Raw genomic sequence first — 24808 nt, 5'->3', positions numbered from 1 at the left:
ACGGCAGAGGGACGACACTCCACTCCCCGCGATAGGGAGCGGCGGCAGGGCGCGTGCCAGAGATGCGGCCGACAGGTGACGGCTCCACTAGGGCGACCAAAGTTGAGGGATTTCCCAAGAGCTCTTTTGGAAGCAAGGATGTGCAAAGCCCAGGGATGAAAGACCTCCTACTAAGAACTAGAATAATAACTAAAACGATATCCTCATGGATTATCCACACAGTAAAAAGTTCAGGATCCCAGAGGTATTGGAGTTTCGAACTAGTCCACGATTTGGATTTAGGAATCTGACTGTGCTAGTGATTTCCCGAAGTGGCTTTGCGCTCTCGCGGTGCAGCATCCCAACGCGGCAACGCGCGAACGACCGCGTGCCGAGCCGACCAAGATGCCATGCCACTCGATCGCAGCATGGAAACAGGAGAATGCCGCTAAAGTTGAGGTTCGGCCTGTTCGCTGGTTGGTTTCTGAGCTGATTTGAGCGCTGGTTTATTATGAGAGAAAAACACTGTTGGCCGGCCGGTTTGGGCCGGCCGAACATGACTATTTACCCACTATTGCCATCGGTATACTCCCCTCTCAGTCGCTCTGGAGTCTGGATCCCTCCTCCCCGTTCCCGTTTCCGTTCCCCTTCCGCTTCCACATTCCTCGGTCACGACGACGCGCATCCCCGTCCGCACGTCCCCGTGCTCTCGCTTCTCCAGAGGCGACTAGGGTTTGGAGGCTGCCGAGAGGGTGCTACCCGGGCCAACTCCTCCGACCACCCGCAAGAGAAGGAGCTCTCCGCTGCCCCCGCCATCGTCTGGCCCTTTCCCATCGCCACCCGCGAGCTCCAGCCCTTGTGAATCGGAAGGGTTCTGGATTTGATTTGGGAGCCAAGCGACCGGCGGGCACGCTCCCCCGTCTTCCGGTCTCTTCCTCCCCGAGCGGCACCCCCCTGCATCCGCTTGCCGCTTCTAGCATCGGGGAGGTACTACGTCCTCTCCTTCTTTTTCTGTTCAATAATTTAAATATTTAATAAATGGTGATATTACTGCTGAACCGATTAGGAGAAGCTGATTGGATTGTAGCATTTCGGTAGCCCCTGATGAAAGTTCGTACTTCTGCGCTGTGTAGTAGATTATATTGCAGTTGCACCGGTGTACAATTTTTAATCGAATTAGCAGGATGAATGGAATTAGTATCATTCCTGAGAATAACCGAATTGATCCTGATTGATTGTGAACCGATTGTTTAGTAGCACTTTTCTGATGATAACGTACGCTTCAATTTGTTTCAGTTTTTGTCTCAACTGATGCTTAATCAAACACTAACCGTAAATTTTGGAAACTTCCGTTCAAATATGGCGAACCTGAGAGTTAAGAACTGAAGATCCTTAATAGATACCAAAAGAGTTACAAAAATAGCAATATCTACGCGAAGCTAGTAACCGAAACAAAGTGACCATACTGCATTGGGCAACTTGGTCTTTTCACACTCAAGACAGACAATCAGCCATGTGAAAAGGACTGCCCAAACAGTGAAGTTCTCCATATAACTCCTTAAGGCTGATGCTTCTATGTGCAGCTAGCTTCTCATAAAAGCTCCTGATAAGTAAGCTGTCCCAGACAGGGCCATTCACCTTGCTTGACCTGTTCCCTGCGGTGGGGTTTGGTTGACTGGTTCGTTTCTTCAGTTGATTCCCAAACAAAACTTAAGATGAAATTGAGTGGTAACTATAGTATGACTTGTTTCTGTTGGGATCCTTAGGGATTACCTAGATAAATTGTGTTTGTCATCTTGGGATTGCGAGTGGCTGAATTAATTTTCATGTGTATATATATTGGGGGTGTGTATATTATGTTTTTGTCCTGCATTTTACCAGGCTGTTAACTCCATATTTCTACAGAAAAATTACAGAGGAAGGATATGAGGGATCCATTTGATGCACCCGTTGATCTCATTAATGCGGACCATAATGGCGGGAATCAAGTTTCCAGGACTGGTGCAGTGTCTGCTGGGGACTATGGTTTACAAAATGGTGGACCCAAATCCTTTGCTCCAAACTCCGACACTCTAGTCAGGTCTTTAATTCTTGAACAAAAGCACCTGCTGCAGACACTTTCTTTCATTTTGTCGACTTCTTTGTGAAGTGACGCTATATCTTGCATCGGCAGGCATCAACTCCAGGGTGCATCCTTGCACAAAGACTTAGTTGTGGAAGATCCCAATACTCGTATCATGGATCCTGAGACCAAGGTAAACTGTTCAGAATTTGGAAAAGTTGCAATTAGATGTTTCTTTCAATCTGTGCCAAGTCCTTTGACCCTCTGATGTTTCCGTTTTGCAGGAACTTTACTTTAGATCACAATCACAAGAGGACGAGATCTTGTTGCTTCGCAAGAAAACTGCTGAGGCATCTCTCAAGGTAGGAGGGTAAAAAGGGTAAATCCCTAACATTTGTTTCTTTTCTTCTACCACTATGCCTAATTTATAACCATGGTTACTTTATTGTGATAGGAGCTGAGATTGCTGAGTGAAAAACATATTTTGGAGAGGAGGCTCACAGACTTGAGGATGGTCTCTATAATCATACATATCACTTTGCTTTCTGTTCCATTCGTAGAACTATTTATTAATTTAAATATTTAAATATTTGCTATTTGCTAGGCTGTTGATGAGAAGCAGGAAGAAGCTATATCTGGTGCTTTGAAACAATTGAACCAGAAGAAAGCCCATCTTGAGGACAATATGAGACTGGCAAATGAACTAAAAGTATGGTGCTATTGTACATTTCAAGAATGTAGGCTCAAAATCTCTATATGCAATGTCCTATTTACCTATTTTATACCTTGTACGTTATTTCATTATGTTTTTTTTTTTGGTTCATGATCCAAATATTGCGATTAGAAAAATGCCTTGCACTAAATATAACATGTGGGTCTTGACTCCTTGGCCTACATATTGATGAGGCATGGGTAAAATATTGTCTCAACCACACGCTTTAATGTGACAATTATGTAAAGCATCACCTCTAGTTTTCTGCATTTGGCTGTTCTCAGTTTTGTTGTTGTCAACTGTTTTTTATGAAATAGATTACATGCTTTCGATTGTCTTTCTGGGAACTTCTGGACTTACTATGGAATTCTTCTAGGTTGAGGAAGAAGAGCTATACTTTTTTACTTCTTCGTTGCTTAGCATGCTAGCAGAATACAATGTTCACCCACCTCAAATAAATGCTTCCACCATTACAACTGGTACAAAGGTAATTCTTACTGCATCATCGTGTTTTGAATTGTCTGTTCCTTACTCTGGATCATTTACTGTATTGTGGCCTGAGTTTATTTCTGTGGTAATCATAAATAAATGCAGTTTATGTTTATAAGCTAGAATACATTAGCTATGTTTAAGTATTGCTGGATACCATGCGGAACTGGGAAGAAATAAATTTTGTTGATGTAACTACTGGTTGACAGAGTCGAAAGTTTTGTGACGTTCTTAACGGTGTCAGTATTTCTGATGAAATCATAGTTTATTTGAATTCAGTTTTCATTGTATGCACACTCCCCTTTTGCTCAAATACTACTGTAGTATCTTTGTAATGGGTTCACGTATCAAAAGCTAAAAGCTATACCTTACTCTACTAGCATGGTATTTTCTAATAGACTTTTTGTTAGTAGTGGAGGAGGCTTAGGAAGCTCTCTCACTCACTCAGCAGTCACTCCCAGGAGCTGAGGCTCACTCTCACTCACTTGGCAGTCAGTTGGTAGTCACTCGGGAGGGAGAGGAGAAAACACACCAGGTTTTGAGCAGAGGGAAAGGGTCAAAACCTGGTGTGTTCTCTCCTCTCCCTCCCTCCCAAGTGAGTACCAACTGACTGCCGAGTAAGTGAGAGCGAACCTCAGCCTGGGCAAGTGAGTGAGAGAGCTTCCTAGGACTCCTCCATTGCTAACATTATTGGCATGGTTGCACAAACTTACCAAGCAGAATTTACTGACACTGTGCAACAGGTTAGTTAGTATGGATAGCTACAATGAGTACTTCTACATGGCTTTGTGTACTTCTGTTACATGGCTAGCTGCCATCATTTTGTTAGTTTATCTGTTATTCTTTTTTTTAATTTCTCCTAACCCTTAGTTACTTGCTCAGTTCGTATGGTTGCTATAGTATGCTTATTCTTAGATTAGTCTTTAAAAATCAAACCTGTTTACTAGCTGCTTTATGTTACTTTTACTCGGTGTTAACATGAGGGTGAAATTATTTCTTTTCAGCGCTTGTACCAACAGATGCATTGGAAGCTCAGGTCTTTAAATGTAAGTGTTTGCAATTTTGAATCCTTAAGATTGTGACATGTTTAACGTTTGACACGATGACTTTGAAAAAAAATTCATGCTGTTCTAGATTTTAAAATGTGGGTACTTATGAATGCCCTTTTTTGTATTCTGTATTGAGCATTGACCCACTGAAACTGAATGTGGCTCAACCGATGTTGACTCGAAAAATGTAATGAAACTGATGTCTCAATTTGGTTTAATTTGTGCGGTATTGTAATAAGCATAAAGCATTATTTCCTCCTTTCTATTAAAGTGTGTTTTTCCTGACCGTGTAGTTTTGGGTGGGTGGGTCACTTACAACTTACAAGAACAGATATCGGTGCCCCCTCTTGAAGAATTTACCATTTGGGCAGCTATGCTTTATATGGTTGTTTGGGCTTACATGAGTTTCTTGATATAGCTCCACTGTTGGTCATCAATTTACTTTGCACAAATTATGATTGCTAGATTGATGACATGTTCAAGGGTTGATCATCAATTCAGTCATCAAGATGACTTTCATTTGACAACTATTTTTTAAGTGTGTTAATCCGTTGTATAGCTTGTGTATCATATAAACTTTATACTGATCCAGGACAATTTAGGTGATATTACTCAACCTGGAAATATATATAATCCCAATCATCAGCAAGTAACCCTATCAAGAAATGAACCTTCCCCATCATATAATATGGTAACTACTAACATGGCCCTATACTTAACTTTCCTAACATTTTAACTTCATACATAATTGGTTAAGTGGTTCTTGTTTACAGGATTCAAATAGGAATGCTCTTCAACAGTATGCTCAAGGTCCAAGTGACCGACAAATTGAGCAAATGTACCACGGATCCAATTTTCAGCAGTAATTCAAGATCTTCCATTATGACAATATCTAATTATTGTTTGTAGACATCCAGTCTAACCTCTGATCTGCATGAAAATATTTTGACATCTGTTTCTTGTCTGCCTCATTCTTTCAGGGATACTGGAGGTACTACTCCCTCTAATTATTTTGAAGAAGGAAGAGTAGATGGTGACTCGCAGTTATACCAACCTGATGGTAAATAAATATCTAATTTTGTGATTAGACGAGATTCCAGATCATATCTATTGATATTATTGGCAATTGTAATATAGGTGATGCTTTACCTGGTATTGAGGGGTTTCAAATTGCTGGTGAACCGAGACCAGGATTTCAATTAACAGCATGTGGTTTCCCTACAAATGGTACTACCCTTTGCAATTTCCAGGTATATTGTTTTCTGACCTTTTGTTACGATTCTTTATAATTGCTATATGTGTTAAATCTTGTAAATAAAACCTTTCATCCCATTGATGTTGCTGTTCTAGTGGGTTCGCCATCTTGAAAATGGTATCAGGCAGTCTATTGAAGGTAAAGTGGGGAATTTATCCTAGATCCTGTGGCATATTATTGTTCAGATATAATTTAATTTTGCTGACTACTTCTTTATATTTTGAAATTTAGGTGCCACGATGTATGACTATGTGGTCACTGCAGATGATATTGGCACTCTTCTTGCTGTAGACTGTACGCCTATGGATGATAATGGCCGCCAGGTTATTATTCAGAATTATAAAATATATAGGCTGTTTCTTTGGCTTTAGGCTGCACTCCTATATATGTTTTTTTCCTGTGTATGTCAATGCTCAAGTCAACGTTTTTCAACTCATTTGTTGTCTATAATAGTATGTGCTAGAATTTGGAAATTTAAGACATGCATTTATGCTACTGGTTTTCCTAGTCACGCTTAATGTGTAGAACTGTAGATGAGAGGAGTGTACTTGAGCTTTTTACCTTTTACATTGGTTCAATATTGTAACCACCAATACATGAGCATCTGATACTGGGAAACTATGAATTTAAGTCCACATACAGTGCTATTATTCTAGTATAACAAGTCTCTTTTTATGTAGGGTGATTTGGTGACAGAATTTGCTAACAATGGGAATAAGATAGCCTGTGGTGAGTTTCCACTGCTGTGTTGCTGCATTTTTGGATTGCTGATCTCATGTATTACAATATCGTAATACTTTTCTTTATGGATTTGCTTATTGGACCCTATATATTCTCATGCCATGATTTAAAAAATTGAAGATATACTACATTGCAAGGGTTTCCTCTAGAAAATGCTTCCTGAAAAAGTTAGACATTTACTAGGTAAATAGTGAATAGTCAGAATAATCATGTTGGCTAAAACTGAAAGGGCATCTTATATAACAACAACAACAAAGCCTTTAAGTCCCAAACAAGTTGGGGTAGGCTAGAGTTGAAACCCAGCAGAAGCAATCAAGGTTCAGGCACGTGAATAGCTGTCTTCCAAGCACTCCTATCTAAGGCTAAGTCTTTGGGTATATTCCATCCTTTCAAGTCTCCTTTTATTGCCTCTACCCAAGTCAACTTCGGTCTTCCTCTGCCTCTCTTCACGTTACTATCCTGTCTTAGGATTCCACTACACACCGGTGCCTCTGGAGGTCTCCGTTGGACATGTCCAAACCATCTCAACCGGTGTTGGACAAACTTTTTTCTTCAATTGGTGCTACCCCTAATCTATCACGTATATCATCGTTCCGAACTCGATCCCTTCTTGTATGACCGCAAATCCAACGCAACATACGCATTTCCGCGACACTTATCTGTTGAACATGCGTCTTTTCTTAGGCCAACATTCTGCACCATACGACATAGCAGGTCTAATCGCCGTCCTATAAAACTTGCCTTTTAGCTTCTGTGGTACCCTTTTGTCACATAGGACACCAGATGCTCGCCGCCACTTCATCCACCCTGCTTTGATTCTATGGCTAACATCTTCATCAATATCCCCGTCTCTCTGTAGCATTGATCCTAAATATCGAAAGGTGTCCTTCCTAGGCACTACTTGACCTTCCAAACTAATATCTTCCTCCCCCCGAGTAGTAGTGTCGAAGTCACATCTCATATACTCAATTTTAGTTCTACTGAGTCTAAAACCTTTGGACTCCAAAGTCTCCCGCCATAACTCCAGTTTCTGATTCACTCCTGTCCAGCTTTCATCAACTAGCACTACATCGTCCGCGAAAAGCATACACCAAGGGATGTCCCCTTGTATGTCCCTTGTGACCTCATCCATCATTAAGGCAAACAAATAAGGGCTCAAAGCTGACCCTTGATGTAGTCCTATCCTAATCGGGAAGTCATCCGTGTCTCCATCACTTGTTCGAACTCCAGTCACAACATTGTTGTATATGTCCTTAATGAGCCCGACGTACTTCGTTGGGACTTTATGTTTGTCCAAAGCCCACCACGTAACATTCCTTGGTATTTTATCATAAGCCTTCTCCAAGTCAATAAAAACCATGTGTAGGTCCTTCTTCTCCCTATACCGCTCCATAACTTGTCTTATTAAGAAAATGGCTTCCATAGTTGACAAGGGCATCTTATATCTTATATCTTCTTTAATCAGTTATTATTAAATAAGTTAATCTTGCACAACCATGTACTGAGATTAAGGAATCAGCCTTTGTGGTTGTGGCTTTTTTCATCCCTTGCATACATGTGTCCCAAGACCCAATGTAGTGTCATGTGCTATTACTTCAAAAATGAAAATATCACTGCATTTAGAAATTTCCAAGTTGCTATGCGTTTTCATTTGATATTGAAACTTTGTTTAACTATTTATGGTACTGGAGTGATGACAAGTTTGCTGGTTAAACTAATTTTCTGAGAAATTGAGTTACAGTTACCTGAATGGACATGTCATCCATTTCTCAAACATCATTCCATTTTTCGAGTCTATTTGCATGGCTTTAATGACTTGAACAAAAAGGCACAAACCTGTGTGCTGTCATATAGTATTTCTACTTGCTTCCTTACCTAACAGATGAAGTTCCATTCTACATCTGCAGATCCAGAGATGCAGAGTCATATTGATGCATATATTTCTAATGGCAGGGCTGAATTTGAAGTTTATGTCCTGGTATGTGTGAAAATGTTTGGGAAAAGACCATTTTATACCCTGAACAATCCACGTTATCTGTTTGACCCCCTGAACAAAATTTCAGCTCAATTTGCTGTCCCAAACTATTTCAACTTTTCCAATCTACCCCCTAATGATTTTCTCGTATTTCTCTGCATACAAGTTGAGTTTTAAGTTCAAATTTCGTGGGGTGTTAAATACTTTAGTTTTTCATCATTGTTTTTAATGCAATTTTGTATCTCTAGGGTTAACTTTGTAGTAAATTCTCCCAAACTATGAATATGATCATGAAATTTCTTATTGCATTTTTTTATAATAAGTTATGATGTGCTCTATAGCCCCTCAAAATTGGTACTTATGTGGACAAAAAAAGACGACATGTTCAACAGGTAAGTGTCGTGGAAATGCGTATGTTGCGTTGGATTTGCGGTCATACAAGAAGGGATCGAGTTCGGAACGAGGATATACGTGATAGATTAGGGGTAGCACCAATTGAAGAAAAGCTTGTCCAACACCGGTTGAGATGGTTTGGACATGTCCAACGGAGACCTACAGAGGCACCGGTGCGTAGTGGAATCCTAAGCCAAGATAGTAACGTGAAGAGAGGCAGAGGAAGACCGAAGTTGACTTGGGTAGAGGCAATAAAAGGAGACTTGAAAGGATGGAATATACCCAAAGACTTAGCCTTAGAGAGGAGTGCTTGGAAGACAGCTATTCACGTGCCTGAACCTTGATTGCTTCTGCTGGGTTTCAACTCTAGCCTACCCCAACTTGTTTGGGACTTAAAGGCTTTGTTGTTGTTGTTGTTGTTGATGTGGACAAAAAAAATACAAATCTCATTGGGGGTAGATTGGGCTGAAATAGTTTGATGGGAGTAAATTGAGTTGACATTTCATTCAGGGATTAAATGGCCAAACTAGATTGTCCAAGGTAGTAAAATAGGACTTTTTCCAAAATGTTCATTATCCTGTCAATATTTTTGTACTAACTAGCAATGGATGCTGCGGTGCTACCTATGAAGATGACATGATGTTTACTTGGAAAGCATGTTCTCCAAGAATCTTTATCATTGTGACAAGCGTTATATAGTTGTTAATGCAATTGTAATCTTAGTAGTCATGTTTACTGATTACTACTACAATTTGTCTTTCATGAACTATTGATTTAGTTCTTGAAGACATAGATAATGTATTCTATAGCCTCAGTTTTTGGGACTTTAAGACACTCGATTAGATCTATTTACAGATGAAAGAAATGTGACATCAATTGTTGTATGCTTATTTTATTGTTTGATTCTATGTAATATAGGTGTCTGGATGTTTCCTTTTCCCTTATGTAGAATAGGTCCTGCACCGGTGCACCCTATTGTTGAAGGAAAATAGCTCGGTAGAAGTATTGGATGTTATGATCTTGTTTGGGGAAGCAACCATGGCAACCTTCTCTTTTGGAGTTCAGTTAGAACTTTCAGTTCATTCCGGGCAACTCCTATTATACCCCTGTCCTCCTAGCAACCATCTGGCGCTGCTAGCTGAACAGTCAATTTATTGATTGCACTATGATTGTATCATGCATATTTTCTACTGATGCTGGAAAAAAATTAATTAAACAATATCTAAGCGCTGTGGCTGATTTAGACCTTTTGTGCTGCAGGCTTATTCTCCCGAGGAATGGGAAGTGGCTACATTGGTGCTTACACGACCTAACTATCAGATTAAGTTCAAAAAGACTGGTGAAGTCATAGTTGATGAGAAGTACTCACAAAGTCTACAGGTATTAATGTCCATGTGACATTGGCCATCATAGTAATTATAAATCTACAGTAACTATTTGATTAATCTGACATGTTTATTCGATTCTCTTATATTAAAATTTGTCTTTGCAGACAAAAATTCCAAATGGACGCACAACTCAATTTGTTTTAGTAACTACTGGTGCAACTCTTCCATTTAACACACTGGGAATATCAGAGCCACCCAACGAGGATTACGATGTTAGGTACCAATTGTGACACCTTACTTCGTAGTCAGCCTTCTCTGTGGCACAATTTTGTTTTCATTTTTGCAAATAAAATAAAAAGGAAATCCATATATCTGATTATCTGACTCTTTTTAGGTTACGTGATCTAATGGTATTAGTCATGAGAACTTTCCAGAAAAAGGTATCCCTTTATATGGCGATTTCTGATCTTAAACCTTATCTGGATTATGTGTTTACATGTTTTCATTTGTTTGATTTTCATGTTTGACAGGCTCTACATGCTAAAAGGAAAGGCAAGGCTTAGAATCCATGTAGATCTGTTACAAAAGATTCTTGGTAGAACCGTAGAAGATTTCTATTTTTGATTGTTTTGTGCAGTATTCCATAATTTTTGTACTTGAGGCAGAATGAGCTCTCGATAGAGCAGAAATTTCAAGAGTTACCTGGTGGAGGCGTGTGGGCACATAAATGGTTAGAGGAACCTAGGATCAATTCTTATCCTGCTAGTATAAATAGTAAATTGTAGGTTTGTGTAATTCTTGTTTTCTTCTCATTGCTTGCTCTAAGTTATGCCATGTCACTGCGGTCTTTGTAAATTTGAAGCAGACAGTGCAGCAAGTAAACCTTTGAGATGTTCACCGCAGCTCTTGGATATAACTTCATTTCTGTATGTTTGTTGATTTTGATTATCAACTGTTCACCATGCTGTTTACAGTAAGGTTCACAAATAATCGAATTTGCAATGTTCGTCTCACGGGCTTCCAGTGTGCCCTTTCGTTCAGCATATTGCCAATTAAGATGTTTTTAGGGCACAATTCATGAAAGGATGCAACAATTTTCCTGCCTCTGGATTGAATCACATGATTACCATGACGGTGAGAAAATTGGTTACATTTGGAAACAATTAAGTTCCTCATGGGGAACAGATGAGCAGTAGGTTCTGTCTGATGTGGTAATGTTCCAATTCCTGTATACTGCGTGGAATGGACTTAAGACGAGGACTCAGGTTACTAACCACACTATTTGGGCCATGTTTCTTTAGTAATCACTTACCAGATGCAGATTTGGCCGAGTTTTCTCATATTTGAGCCGAGCTATGGTGCATCCAAATGATCCTCTTGCCCTTTTGTTGTTCACTTTTCACGCAATTGTACCCAGCAGCTAGCGCTAGTGCATGTGATCTTAGAGGGAAGATAAGAGCAAAAAGCAAAAGAGCGAAAACAATCCTCATGTCCTTCGTTATCAGGGCCTCAGGGAGGTAAATGGACCCGAACTTCGCGCCGATCAGGTTGGTGTACGCAATGCCGTTCGTGGCTTTGGTCAGTTCGGCGTATGATACTCTCCGGTAATTCTTTGCTCTCCACAACACCCCGCGCTGCGTCTTTGCCTGTCTCGTCGTTGTCCTCCAGCACTGGAAAATGGTGAACATTACTACATAAGTATGGCCAAGAGTGCGACGCTTAGGACAGGCTCCAGCGCACACACTATCCGAAGAAGCAGACGAGAACGGTGCGTGCCCCTAGCACTAGCAGCCGGGCACCGCGGCGAGCCGAGCTGCGGGACGCCGCGACAGAGCTCCCCGTTCCCGGCGATCTTAAACCCAGATATATGTTCGCGAACACGCCGTGCATTGGCACACGGCCGTCGAGATCGCTGGAACACAGTTCGAGCTCGATCAGAGTTGCCACACAGTGCACTTGCGAGGAGTAAGTAGGCTTCTCACATTTTGTGAGTGTGCATTTATTTTGAAACGAAAGGAGTAAACTATCTGAAACCGGATGTGTGCAGCGCTTAGGCACAAGGCTGCACGACCGGATCGTCTCACAACAAGCAAAAATTTCCCAGTCCATCCACGGTGAGCAAGGACGCAGGCGTCAGGGTGTTTTGTAGCTAAGCTAGCTTAGTTCGTTTTTCCTCTTAATAAAGTATGTCAAGCCATTCTATTTTATTTTAGCAAGTGTTTGGGTTGGTCCAATGACCCAGAACTTGTACTTGCATCCTTAACGGTGAGCCAAATGGACAAGTCCTAGGGTAGCCCAAAACTTGTAGTACTTGCATCCTTAACATATTTACGTTTACACACTTTTCTATACTAACATGTTAGATTATTATATTCTTTTAAGTTCATACGAGGTAGCAAGTTGGTTGTATTACTGCTCCATCTGTCCCAAAATAAATATCGTTTTGAGTTCCATGCAAGTGTTAAGCATGACTAGATTTATAGAAAATATCAGCAACATTTATATCTCCAGATAAGTTTATTACGAATAAAAATTCAACAATCAATCTAATAATATATTTATTATGCACCATAGATATTAATGATTTTTTGTATATCCTTGTCAAAACTAAAGCGTTTGACTTCTTAAAAAGTGAGAATGACACTTATTTTAGAACTAAAAGAGTATGTATTATTAGACCAATCTCAGTGAATAGTTCATGACGTTGTTTCAAAGATGCCATGTCATATAGAATAAAATGGAACTGGGATGAAATATTCACTCTCAATGCACCGTCGACAGCGAGGCACCTGTGGTGACTTCATGAATCTTAAGATCTACCGGCTCAGTCCTTCGGAGGTGCTCATAGGGGTAAGGTTTGCATACGTGTGTTTATAGGGGTGAGTATGCGTACGTGTGTGGGCGTTTAAAAAAAGTTTCATTCTATAGTTTTATACACATTTAATTTCATAAATCGTAGGGAGTCATTAAACGCCTATTTGGTAATTTGTTTAACGCACATCAAACTCACGTCAGATCTCTCACAGAGACTGACTGTGGCGGCGAGGGGGAGGGGGTGAAGGCCAAGGCCATGGCGGGAGGAGGAGCTGTTGTCGCTAGGACATGGCACGGGCTAGGTTCCGGACCGCCTCCTTGGCGGAGGCGGATGCGAGCGTCGCTGCCAGCATGGGTAAATGGGTGATGCGTCGCCGGTCTTCCCCTCCCGGCGGCATGGGCAGGTGAAATCAAACCAAAACGCCTCTAATGAGCCAAGGCAAGTTGCAGCAAGGGCTATCTCCAATAGCACAAACCCAAATCGGAGACCCATTCCATAGTTTAGGTCACACACAGCAAAATGGTCACGCACCCAAAACTTACATTCTTCAATAGCCTACCCAAAAGCCCGTCCCTCTCTCCTCACTCTCTCTCCCCCGTGCCACCCATTCTCGTCCCTCTCTCCCTCTCTACCTCGGCGCCGCCCATCCCTCTCTCCCCTCCCTCGTTGAGCACGACGCCCTTCCCTCCCGGATCCGGCCGGCGGTGGCACCCCTCCCACCCCTCCCTCCCGGATCCGGCGGTTGCGGGCGAGGAGGACCCCGGATCCCCGCTCTTCGACGTCTGTGCCCCGCTCCCCACCTCGCCGCGGTACCCGCAGCCGCGCGCCGAGGCGGACCTCGCCGCGCCGGCTCCTCTCCGCAGCGGCTCCCCGCCGCGGTCTGCCTGGCCGCGCCCCGCTCCTACGGGCCCACCACTACGACGCCAGAGATTTGCGTCGGTCTCTCTCGACGACGTAGATTTGCGTTTCGGCAAACCTCGTATACAAAATGGGTGAGGTGTTTGGGTCTTCTATTGGAGCGTTGTTTTTGGTAGGCAAAACACTGTGAATGATCTATTTTGCGTCTGGGTCACGGTTTGCACGCTATGTCGGAGACAGTCTAATGACTGCGTCGTTTTCTCTCCCCTTGGGGAAAAAATAAAAAGGGAAGAAAATACTCTACTAGCCGCGTCCTTAAAACCTTATTAGGCCTTGTTTAGATTGCAAGTTTTTTCACTCTCTCTTCATCACATCAAATCTTTGGACACATGCATGGAGTATTAAATATAGATAAAAAAATAACTAATTACACAATTTGATTGTAAATTACGAGACGAATCTTTTGAGCCTAGTTAGGCCATGATTGGACAATAATTGTCAAATACAAACGAAAGTGCACCAGAGTACACATACCAACACACAGTCTCGACAAAGGCAGATATATACAGTTTGGGTGCAATAATCATAGAGGTGATAACGGGGTGCATGTTTGGGCCTTCTGGTATCGAAACATTATTCTGCACGGACTTTGTTGAACCTGTAAGAAATTGTGTATTAACGTTCAAGATGTTTTCCCTAATTTCGTAGATCATTTCACGTTTAACATTTGCACTACAGCACTCTCTCGCTCCAAACTTTCCAGGTACTTAGAAATTGGAGAAATAGGTTGGAAGCAACACACCTACATGTAGATCACCAGAAACAGATTGTCAACAGATAGAAATTTGCCTTGAAATAGGATTAAGCTGCACCAACTTCTGATTTTTTTTATTTTTTAGCCCTTTTTTGAAAAAAATTCACAAATATGCCCCCAGAGGAAAGATTTCAGAAGCTGGACCCTTAGCTCGGCGTCATCGCTGCTGGCGCCGAGCTAACACGTCTCGGCGCCAGCGTCCCTGGCGCTGAGCTCTTGGGCTCAAAGCCAACGTGGCGTGACATGGCAGGAAGCTCGGCGCCAGTCACCCTGGCGCCAAGCTCGGCGCCGTAGATCTTGGCGCCGAGCTTGGCGCCAGGGTGACTGGCGCCGAGCTTGTGTTTTAACCCCGGCCCCAACCTTCCTGCCCGAGCCTTCTTCCTCTTTTTTCTCCTCCCTCTCGGGTTTTTTCTCTCCCCACCTCGTTTTACCTCACGAATCGGCATATTGGACCTTGCAAACTTTGATTTGATCCGTAGATCTTCGAGAGCAAGGTATCCTCGCTTCCCTCCTAGTTTTTTCGCATCGATTCGGTATATATTAGTCAGATTTTTCAACCTACGAATCGTCATTACTTAAGGTTTCATTCTATCCCTCAATATTTGTATTATACAACCGTAGGATGATGCCAAGGCGTGAAAAAACTAGCAAACCTAGGTAACCGCAGCGCATGTAGTTATGTTATGGGTTAATTGTTGTGCATCAAATGGGAAACCCTAGGTTCAGGGTTTAATGTTAATTGCTTTCAGTTCTTAAAATAAAATTGGTTGTATTGTAGTTATGGTTCTCATTAGCATTTATTTGTGATGTTTTGATTTTTGTTTGTTAAATTACATCTGTTTTGTTAGATGCAAGAAATGTATCGGGACGAGTTTTGGCGAAAACGGGGTCGTCCTCGAGAATTATACCCCGACGCATCTAGCAAAGATGCTCCCATCCCTCCTAACCTCCCTGTCCCTAACTGTGACTATGGTTTTCTGGCCCACGTTTTTCAATCGAAACATCCGGACACAGCGGCACGGTGTTTCTACACATACAGTCGTTTTAATATAAGAAATTGTTTCCACTATCTTTTTTCTTTATTTGTGTAAGTATGTTACTAATATTTTGTTGGAATCACATTGTGTAGGACCATGAGAGGTGATTTTTCTTTCAGTGGATCGACAGTGCAGATAAGTTTGAACCTAGGTACCTCCTTTTCGACGATTGGTTTAGAGGGAGACATCCACGTGAGCACTTCAAGCGGTGGGTTCCACCCCCCTAACCCTCCGCCAATGACGGCTAAGGAGAAGCACCTAGCCGCAGTTAGACGACTCGAGGAACCTCCTCTGTGCCATTGTGGAGATCGAGCTGTGATAAACCCTGAGAATACGTTGGAGTTTATGTGTCCAAACAAGCATGAAGTAAGTGCAAAGTGTATGTGTTGAAATGTTGAGCTATATGTGTTCATGTACTAATGTCACCTTATTTAGGTGTTTTCAATGGCGAAGTGTCATTTCAAGGAGTGGTTGTATGGTCCTAAGAACCAATGGCCGGAATAACCGCGAAAGGTTAAGGAAAAGAAGAAAGAAAGGGAAATTTACAAAGCACCTTATGTCATGTGCGAATGTGGTGTTAAATCCAACTATGGCCTAGTCCCTTCAGAGCTTGGAATAGGCCATTATTGCGGCCATATGATTGACTATGATGAGGTTGGTTATTTTTGTGGTAAACATGAAATCATATTTTATTTCTTTTGCTAAGACATATATGATATAATTTTTTGTTTGAACAGAGCACTAGAAAATGCAGGTGGGAATATTATGATGGTCAAGCTAAGTTCTTGGATGAACTGAAGAGGAGGCAAGTAATATCACAGAAGAGGGGATATGGACCTGACTACATCAACCTATTTGTTAAATATCACAAAGAAAAGATGCGTGAGTTTGCTAGACAGCGCGGTATTTGTAACCCGATCGATGTTGGGCTTGACAAATGGGGATTGGAGAGACGGTTGATGTTAGAGGAGGAGAGGGCAATGAAGGAGGCAAGGGAGGAGACAAGAATACAGATGCAGGTCTTGAACGAGCATGTTGTTGCATTATGTGCCAGCGAGTGCTTGAAAGCCTTTTTTTCGTTGCCTGATTTTAAATGTAATATAATTGCGTTGCTAACTGATTGCATTTTATACATGAAGGGATTGGATGCAGCGAGGAACATGCCGCAGAGGTGGCTCGTCCAAGGTATGAGGAAAAGAAGTTAGATGAGCACAGATCACGAGTTGGTCGCACCGTTCAATCACCGATTGTGTTGTCTGATGAGGGGGACGAGGATGAGGACGACACTGGTAGATTGAGTGAGCTCATTGCTCTAGCAGAGGCGAGCTTGCAGGCAGAGGAGGCTGAGGACGACACTGGTAGACTGAGCGAGCTCATCGCTCTAGCAGAGGCGGGATTGCAGGCGGAGGAGGCTGAGGACGACACTAGCAAACTGAGCGAGCTCATCGCTCTAGCAGATGTGGGCTTCCTGGTAGAGGAGGATGACGACGCATTCTTCACTTAGGCTGCAGAGGCCACAAATGAAGCGGAGGCCGCTTACTATAGGCGATAGGCAGGTTAGAGCAATGCAGGTGAGCCTAGCCACAACAACAGGGTTGTGGTAGAGGACTGGTACTTGGATGATGAGTTGCTTACTCAGTATATTTTAGACTGAGGATTTGAAAGTGCATTTGCCCCCTATGTGGGTTTTGGTGTATTAATGACATCCAAATTAGGGACTAATGTGATCTTAATGAGATATGTCGCAGCTATTACTCAGTATGCGCTCTCCAAAGGTTTTATTTTTGTTTTTGAGTTTATGATCCACCACACTATAAAGAGGGATGCAAACTTAGTTGGTCTGAGGAAGATAGAGTGCTCAAGCATAGAAATAAAGTCAAAAGAGAGACACTCTAGCACTCCACGAGCACGTAGAATATTTTTTAGTGATTGTTGGTGTCGGAAGTCCCAACGTAAGCCAGAACTCCTGACAGTCGGAAGTCATGACTTATGCCGGAAGTCCTGACGCCCAGTCACTTAGCCTATGCATTGACAGTGGACGTCGGAAGTCCCGACCCAAGTCGAGAGTCCCGACCCAAGTCTGTACGATATGATTGGACTATACACGTTCTAATGATTTTACATTTAATCTGTGTACTAGATTTGTGCCTTTTCAACACACAAAACACATGAAATGGCATGTGAGAACATGTACCAAACTAGGGTACAGACTTCCTTCGACTAAACCTAACATGCCTTAGGTAATTAAACCAAACAACAAACACATAGATGTGCCATGTGAATAAGATAAAGTCATCCTAGTAGTGTGGCCACATAGCAAATTGTGTTGCACCTTCTCCAAAGTAGCCTCTAATTGTTGGTGGTGGTGGCGGCGGGGGTGGCGACAGAGGCCCCTTGTTCTTGTGATTAGGGCAGGTGCAATATGGATCATTGCAGAGTGCCTCCTGTGAATTGGCACTATTGTTGTTGTCGTCCAGTCCGTCGTCCTTGTAACCGCTGCTAACTTTCCTTTCTAGATCAAAGATACGGTCCTGCAGGTAGTAGATGTACTCCGCATGCGGATAAAATAGGTTGAGGATCGACCCACCTAGTGAACCCATAGTTTTCTTCGGCTAGGGAAGACTACAACAAGTATGTCATGTAAGTTGTATAGAAGAGGAACATATTGAAGAAACAAATAGTAATAGCAATTACCCATGCTCGCGGGCATTTGAAGAAATGACAACCTCCATCTATTCCTTCGGTGAACATCTACTCTAGACAGTCCTCACCATGCATGCATTTTGGCCACTCTTATTTCCTTTCACCGTATCCTCTTAGTGGTGCATCTTTGGTGAAATCGCTTTTGCTCTCAACTGGGAACCTCTCATAAAGAGCTTCCTCAAAGAAAATCGGGACCAAGAGGACCCTCCCACCTAACGGTAGTTCCCTTCCCCTTTCCTCTCCCTCTGGACGACCATCCAGACATTGGTACTGCAATGAAAGAAAATGTTGAGGAGTGCTCTTCTTCCTTGTTGTGTGTGTGAATGAGAAGGAGTGAGGGGTTATTTATAGGTTGAGAGGAGGAATGGAGGCCTTTCAATGTGCCATGTCAGTGATCCGTGTGCCTCTTCACCTCAGCCCTTGGATCAAACAGTCATAAGATGGATGGTGGAGATGGAGTGGAGTTGTGCGTCCTTGTTGTGCGTCCTTGCATGTTAGTACTATGTCAGTGAAGTGATAAATCGTTGTTGTCCTTGTAACTGAAAAGTCTATTTTCATTGTCTGAAAAGCCTAGATTTGTTCACTGTTACTTGATAAGCCTAGATTCATCTACAAAGCGTATGTACGATACGATTGGACTATACACGTTCTAATGAATTTACATTTAATCTGTTTACTACATTTGTGCCTTTTTAGCAGTGTAGTATGATTAATGATTCACGAAAAAAAATCGCAAGAGTTTCCCTTATTTCAGGAGCATCCACAGTTACAAACAAAGACATCATTATATAATCCAAACATTTAACCATCCAAAGAGCACAATGCAACCACAATGAACATCACAATCAACATAACATGTCATGCATAGTCCAAATAGTCCACAATGTCCATACAGTCCCAAATAGTTACAGGAAAGTAAATACAAAATCCATAATAGTGCATACTAACATCTACCACAACCCTCACTGCCTCCTAGTATTACCCTTACCCTTGTGACCAAGAGCGCTCGAACCTAGAGTGTAAGGGTCACGTGGATGGCGTCGCCTAGTGCCTGGAGACTATGTAGGCTGAGTCGAGGGAGCGTCATGGAGATGAGAGGGGCCAAGCTCCTCATGCCTCTGGTCTACGTTGTCGTCGTCGTCGTCCTCATTCTCGTCCCCGTCCCCTGTAGCTGCTTGGCTAGAGGAACTTAAGCCTCCTCTGCCCGCGGAAGGAATGTACATGTCTTGCGTCGTGTCTGTCCTGCAACCACAATGACCAGCCGCACGGCATAGCCGCTGTGACAGCCTCTGTTATATAAAATTATGTTAACTGAAAGAATCTACCATATTAATAATATGTTTGAAAGAATATTTTGAATCTTACGTCTAGGAAGCCAAGCATGTAGTCGTCCCTGACTCTCGGCCAAATGCACCCAATTTCTTCAACGAAACATTTGAGTGTATTGCCATGCAACAAAGTTCTCAGTAATAATACTTCTGAACAGATAGCAATAGGTTTTGTTTTCTTTTGTACAAGAATCTAACATATTATAAGGATGATATGGCTCGAAGGTGGCACTCACTAAAATAGATAACTCTACCGCCTAATGTATTGGTATGCAACTTAACGTAGAAAAATAAGGCAATTGACTTACCACTCTATCTAAGATTGGTCCTACCTCCACCTGCCTTCCTGCACGAGTAGATTGGTCATACACCGTGTCTTCATCATCGGATGACTCGATGTTGGCGTAGTCATCTTCTATCCACTGTACCCTCAGCCTGCAACGTGTCACATGCTGGTACCAAGCTTGGTACCGCCTGAACTCACGGATCGTGTGCGGCTCATTGTTCTCATCCACGTTGTCGTGCATCTCCTCCCATTGCTCAATGTAGGACTGGTGGTGCTTCTCCCAGTCAAAAATCTTTCTATTCTTCGGACGATCCAACCTGCACGTATGTCACCGTTACTTGAATCCATGTATATGTCACCATATTAATAGAAATAGACTATCAGAGACATTTGAAATAGCAAAATACTTACTTGTATAAGTCAACGCCAGTCGAGAATGGAGCCGTAGGCCAAAGCTGTCTCACTCCAAATTGGCGTGCAACTCTATCTGGTAGGTGGAACTCGACAGAATAGAAGCAGATTAGAGGGCACCTCATCCTATAGAAGTCATCGTCGAACCCACAAACGTTGCTCAACTAAAAAGGAAGTGCCCCCTCTCCATCGTACGACTCCCACTACACCTGCAACATGTCCAAACAAGATGTTAGATGGTATACTAATCCATTTCAAACCAACATGGAAAATAAAATTTACTTACACTAGACGCCATCAACATGTCTAGCTTGTTCGTGAACTCAATGTACGCCCGCTCTAACCTCGCGTATGGAACCCTAGCCTGGTCCCAAAGGTATGCCCACATCGGCTGCCGACTTGGAGGTTGACCTTGGAACCACTCATGACAAGCCAGAACCTCTGGATGACCAACTGGAAGACGAGCCCACATCCACAGCTGGAGCAGGTACATGCATCCACCAAGTGATGTGTTGGATGAAGTTCGATGACACCCCTTGCATAGCTGCCGATATAGAAAACCCAAGACTACAGAGCCCTAGCTATAGTGACCCGCCTGTTCCCAGTCACTAAGGTAGTGGACCCACATCCAGGACATAGTGTCACCCGTGGTGTCGGGGAAGAGAATGCATGCAAACAGGTGTAGGATCCATGCCCTGTAGTAGTACCCAACTGTCTCCTCATCTGCCTCCTCGGGGCATTGTGCGAACTCTTGTCGGAGCCAGGCGATGAGAACTCTAGAAGTGCGAGCCCCTTGCTCGCCAAGCTCACGCCCAAGGAAGGCCTCCACTCATGCTCTCTAGCCTTCTGACCTGCACTACCCGATGACTGGGTTGCCATGAATCCTCAAGCCTAGCATCTTCTGATAGTCCTAGAGCGTGACTGTCATCTCCCTGAAAGATAGGTGGAAGTTGTGAGTCTTTGGCCGCCACCTATATTTTAGACAAAGCAAGATTACATGTTAAAAAGACAAGCACATGAACAGATGGCCATGAATAGAGGCAATGATTGAATATAATACCTATCAACCAACGCAGTTATGGCCGCTGAGTTGAACTTGGGCAACCCATGATGAACCTGAAAAGAGATGACATCCAGGCTAGCTCTTTGCAGGAAAGGAGTGTACCTGTCGTCGTACCGCATGTCTAAGAACCCATTGTGGGTTCTAGGATGAAGGAGCGGAAGGTCCTGCATGGAATAAAATATAGTCTCCTGTTACATCACGAACAAATGTACGCTCACCAAAATTTGAACAAAACGTATAGATTATTACCTTCCCTAGCGCTATGAGACGTCCTCGGTGGGTCGCCTCGTACGTCAGGTCGAGCAGGTGGAATTGCGCCATCCTACAAAAAAGTCAATGAATTAGAAATTCAATATGCAATGAAACATGAACTTAGAAATATACAAGTAATTGACACAATTACATGCATAATTAATTAAATGAATACGACAAATATTAAATAATATAATCAACCAATAATCGCACCTCACTCATCTGCCAATGGCAACTTCATGAATTGTGGCCAAGTCTACCACACTTGCAGCACTCGTACTGCTCGGGGTCAGTAACAAATGGGGTTCCTCTCCTACGCCTTGTTCTTCCGGGTATCTGATCCATAACCATCCTGTGTCTCGTCCTCTTCCTTGATCCATGCTTGTTCCAATGGTAAGCTGGATCCGCAATGTACTTCAGCCCATCATATGGAGGCCACTCTCTAGGGTCCCGGAAAGGCACGAAGTGGGGGCTCCATGTGTGCACAAGCGTGTCGACACTGAACTCGTGAGGTATCCTGTTCTCGATATTATAGTTGCGAGGCCTAGCTGCTGCCACCAAATGGGAACATAGAAAGTGGTACTATCTTGATTTACCACAAGTGCATTTGAAATCTTGGAGGACAACCACATGCATCCTTGACTCTCGGACCTTGCCATCGAACGTTGTACCGCCCCTATGCTAGACCTGATAAGTCCCTGTGGCATGGTCAAAGCATGTAACCTCATGTGTGCCAGCCCTTTCATTTGCCTTCTCTAGGTGTGCCTTCAGTTTCAGAGCCCATATCTCTCCATCACTCCATAACTTCAATGTATGGGCGTCTCTATCATTGAATCAGGCAACAAGCTTATAGAAGGTGAATTGAACGATTGCATTCACGGGCATACCATGTATCCCCAATAGCAACTTATTGAATGACTCCGCCATGTTGCTGCACTGAAACTCGTACCTCCATCCACCGGCGTCGTGAGCTCTCATCCATTTCTCCAAATCCCTCATCAAACCTATGAGCCATTGACTACCTTCTGCATTTGATGCGGTTCTGACTTGCTCTAACTTTTTTTGAAAGTACTTGTCCTCAAGCTATCGAGCAGCCTCCTGGAACAGATCAAAGTTACCCTTCACACCACCCTTCTGGAGTAGATTCTCGGTAAGGTGTCGAGTACACCAACGATGGTGCAAAGGTGCATACCCCTCTATCTGCTCTCACATGACATTAAGTATGCCCTGGTGCCTATCAGATATGACGCCAACCTTCCTGCCAGGCCTAACCATGTGTATCCGGACTAGCCTCAAGAACTATCCCCAACTATCATTGTTCTCCTACTCAACCAAAGCAAATGTCAAAGGAACCGCCTTGTTGTTCGCGTCATAGGATATGGCTATAAGAAGTGTGTCCTGATATTTGCCAATCAAGAACGTACCATCAATGGAGAAGACGTGACGACAGTGCCTAAAGGCCTCGACACACTGAGGGAAGCACCAGAAAGCACGGAAGAATATCTGGCTCCCATCCTTCCATGCATTTGGTTTTGGGATGTACTCATAATGCATGCCTGGATTCACCGCTTTGATTGCATTGAAAAGTACTGGCAACTGCTCGTATCCATCTTCCCAGTCCCCATATATCATCTTCCACGCTCGCTGCTTAGCCCTCCAAGCTTTACCATAAGTTATCATATAACCTCCATACAACGCCTCAACGGTCCTGATAATTGTCCTCACCTTCATGTTGGGTTCTCCCTATAATATTCCCATCAACCGCTTGGCAATGAGGGTAGATGTCAACTACCAATGCCTTAGTGTTAGCTCATGGTTAGCACAATTGTGTGGCCCAAAAACTTTTGTGATCTTCCACTTTCCGGTGACCGTTTGCTTTCTTGCACAAACCCTCCATGGGCAGCGTTTCTTATCACACACAACTGTGTAATGACACTCCGCATATGAATGCAAGACCTTGTAAGGTCTCTTTCATATCACTGCAACCACCTCTTCAATGCAGGGAGGTCATTGAACACCCTCCCATTCTCAATTACCATGTTAGGGCTAGCCTCAGGAGCTTCTAGGAGCTCATCATCACGTCTTTCTGCACATGCCTGATCGGAATGAGTAAGATCGCTGAACTCGTGAACTCTTGGATCACGGCGGCCAAGATATGCCTCAGCATCTCAACATCACTCTTTGTCAGCTCTGCAATAGGGCGATCATCATTAGAATCAAGAGCCTTTGCCATCTCATATGGCTCCGAATCATGCATAATTTCAACACTATTGGAGCCACAGAATCCATCTCCAAAGTGCACTTGCGCAACAACAGGGGGCACATTCACATTCTCTGGAATATCTCCTGCAACATAAGTAGAGAAATGAGGAAAGAATAAAAGAAATGGATGTAAGGAAGGGGGTAAGCTCCCAATAAGCATGCGGTTAAGACACTTACTCGGATGATTCTGTGTTAAAGGGATCTCATGAGGCGGATCTGCCACAACAACATGAGTCTGACAAGCATCTCCAACTACCGCATTGGGGTAGATTGAGCATCGGGAACCATAGGTGCAACCTCCACATCCATATCAGGTTCCAGGATAGGAAGGTCGATGTGTGCCTGCTGACCCATTGGTGGGGAAAACCCATGAGGGATGAGATCAACTAACACCCGACGCACAACCACGTCCAAACATTGCAGCTGGTTCTTCATAGCTGATCTCACATAGTTCTCCCACTGATCTGCACACCATCAACTGCAATGCCATCATCTCCGAGGCAATGCAGCTCCTCCCGAGCCCTTGCAACCATCTCACTAAATGAAGGCTTATCATTGAATAGCACAGGGATGCTTTGCATGTCAACAAACTCAACATATCCATAACGATTGTATTCAACGGTGCCTCCATGATATATGGTCACAAGATTGTCCATCTAGTTTAAACACATAACGAAACACATGTACTTTAGTCCAAATTAGACGATAGATAGTACCTAACAAGTACTTTCTAACTACAAACTAAGTAAATAAGATAATAACTACATACAAAGATACAGTGTACTAACTAAATAGCTAGGTCCTATTTAGTTAACTAAATATATAACTACCTATCTAAGTAGCTATCTAACTATGTCTATGTACCTATGTATCTATGTTTCTATCTATCTACATATATATCTCATTAGATCACTAACTAAATCAACTACCTGAGTCATCACATTAACTAGTAAATAACAAATGCCAAAACTACTACACTACAATCAAAGCTAACTA

The 24808-nt window shown here is 42.9% G+C and overlaps 2 protein-coding genes across 2 annotated transcripts; both read left to right on the top strand.

Moving 5' to 3' along the window:
• The first annotated feature begins 590 nt into the window (after positions 1-590).
• Positions 591-10885, top strand: LOC136521142 (uncharacterized). The gene is made up of 20 exons (XM_066514840.1): positions 591-966; positions 1885-2059; positions 2153-2234; positions 2326-2403; positions 2496-2555; positions 2646-2750; positions 3130-3240; positions 4247-4288; positions 4884-4982; positions 5065-5153; positions 5272-5351; positions 5429-5541; positions 5642-5684; positions 5778-5869; positions 6227-6275; positions 8195-8265; positions 9916-10035; positions 10148-10260; positions 10378-10423; positions 10514-10885. Exons 2-20 carry the CDS (start codon positions 1905-1907, stop codon positions 10544-10546), a joined length of 1581 nt encoding a protein of 526 aa, XP_066370937.1. The 5' UTR covers positions 591-966; positions 1885-1904; the 3' UTR covers positions 10547-10885.
• A 2432-nt stretch (positions 10886-13317) lies between these two features.
• On the top strand, positions 13318-13794 carry LOC136524441 (lysine-rich arabinogalactan protein 19-like). Its single transcript, XM_066517817.1, has one exon. The coding sequence runs from the start codon at positions 13318-13320 to the stop codon at positions 13792-13794; it is 477 nt and encodes a 158-aa protein (XP_066373914.1).
• Positions 13795-24808: the final 11014 nt, after the last annotated feature.

The sequence above is a fragment of the Miscanthus floridulus genome, chromosome 18, assembly GCF_019320115.1.
Source record: "Miscanthus floridulus cultivar M001 chromosome 18, ASM1932011v1, whole genome shotgun sequence".
In the NCBI taxonomy this organism is placed as follows: Eukaryota; Viridiplantae; Streptophyta; class Magnoliopsida; order Poales; family Poaceae; genus Miscanthus; species Miscanthus floridulus.
This window is presented reverse-complemented; position numbering and strand designations above follow the sequence as displayed.

Coding starts and splice junctions, on each gene's coding strand:
- LOC136521142 (XM_066514840.1), top strand. CDS start 1,905: ATGAGGGATCCATTTGATGCACCCGTTGATCTCATTAATGCGGACCAT. Junction 2,060..2,152: donor AACTCCGACACTCTAGTCAG/GTCTTTAATTCT, acceptor TTGCATCGGCAG/GCATCAACTCCAGGGTGCAT. Junction 4,983..5,064: donor CTTCCCCATCATATAATATG/GTAACTACTAAC, acceptor TCTTGTTTACAG/GATTCAAATAGGAATGCTCT.
- LOC136524441 (XM_066517817.1), top strand. CDS start 13,318: ATGGTCACGCACCCAAAACTTACATTCTTCAATAGCCTACCCAAAAGC.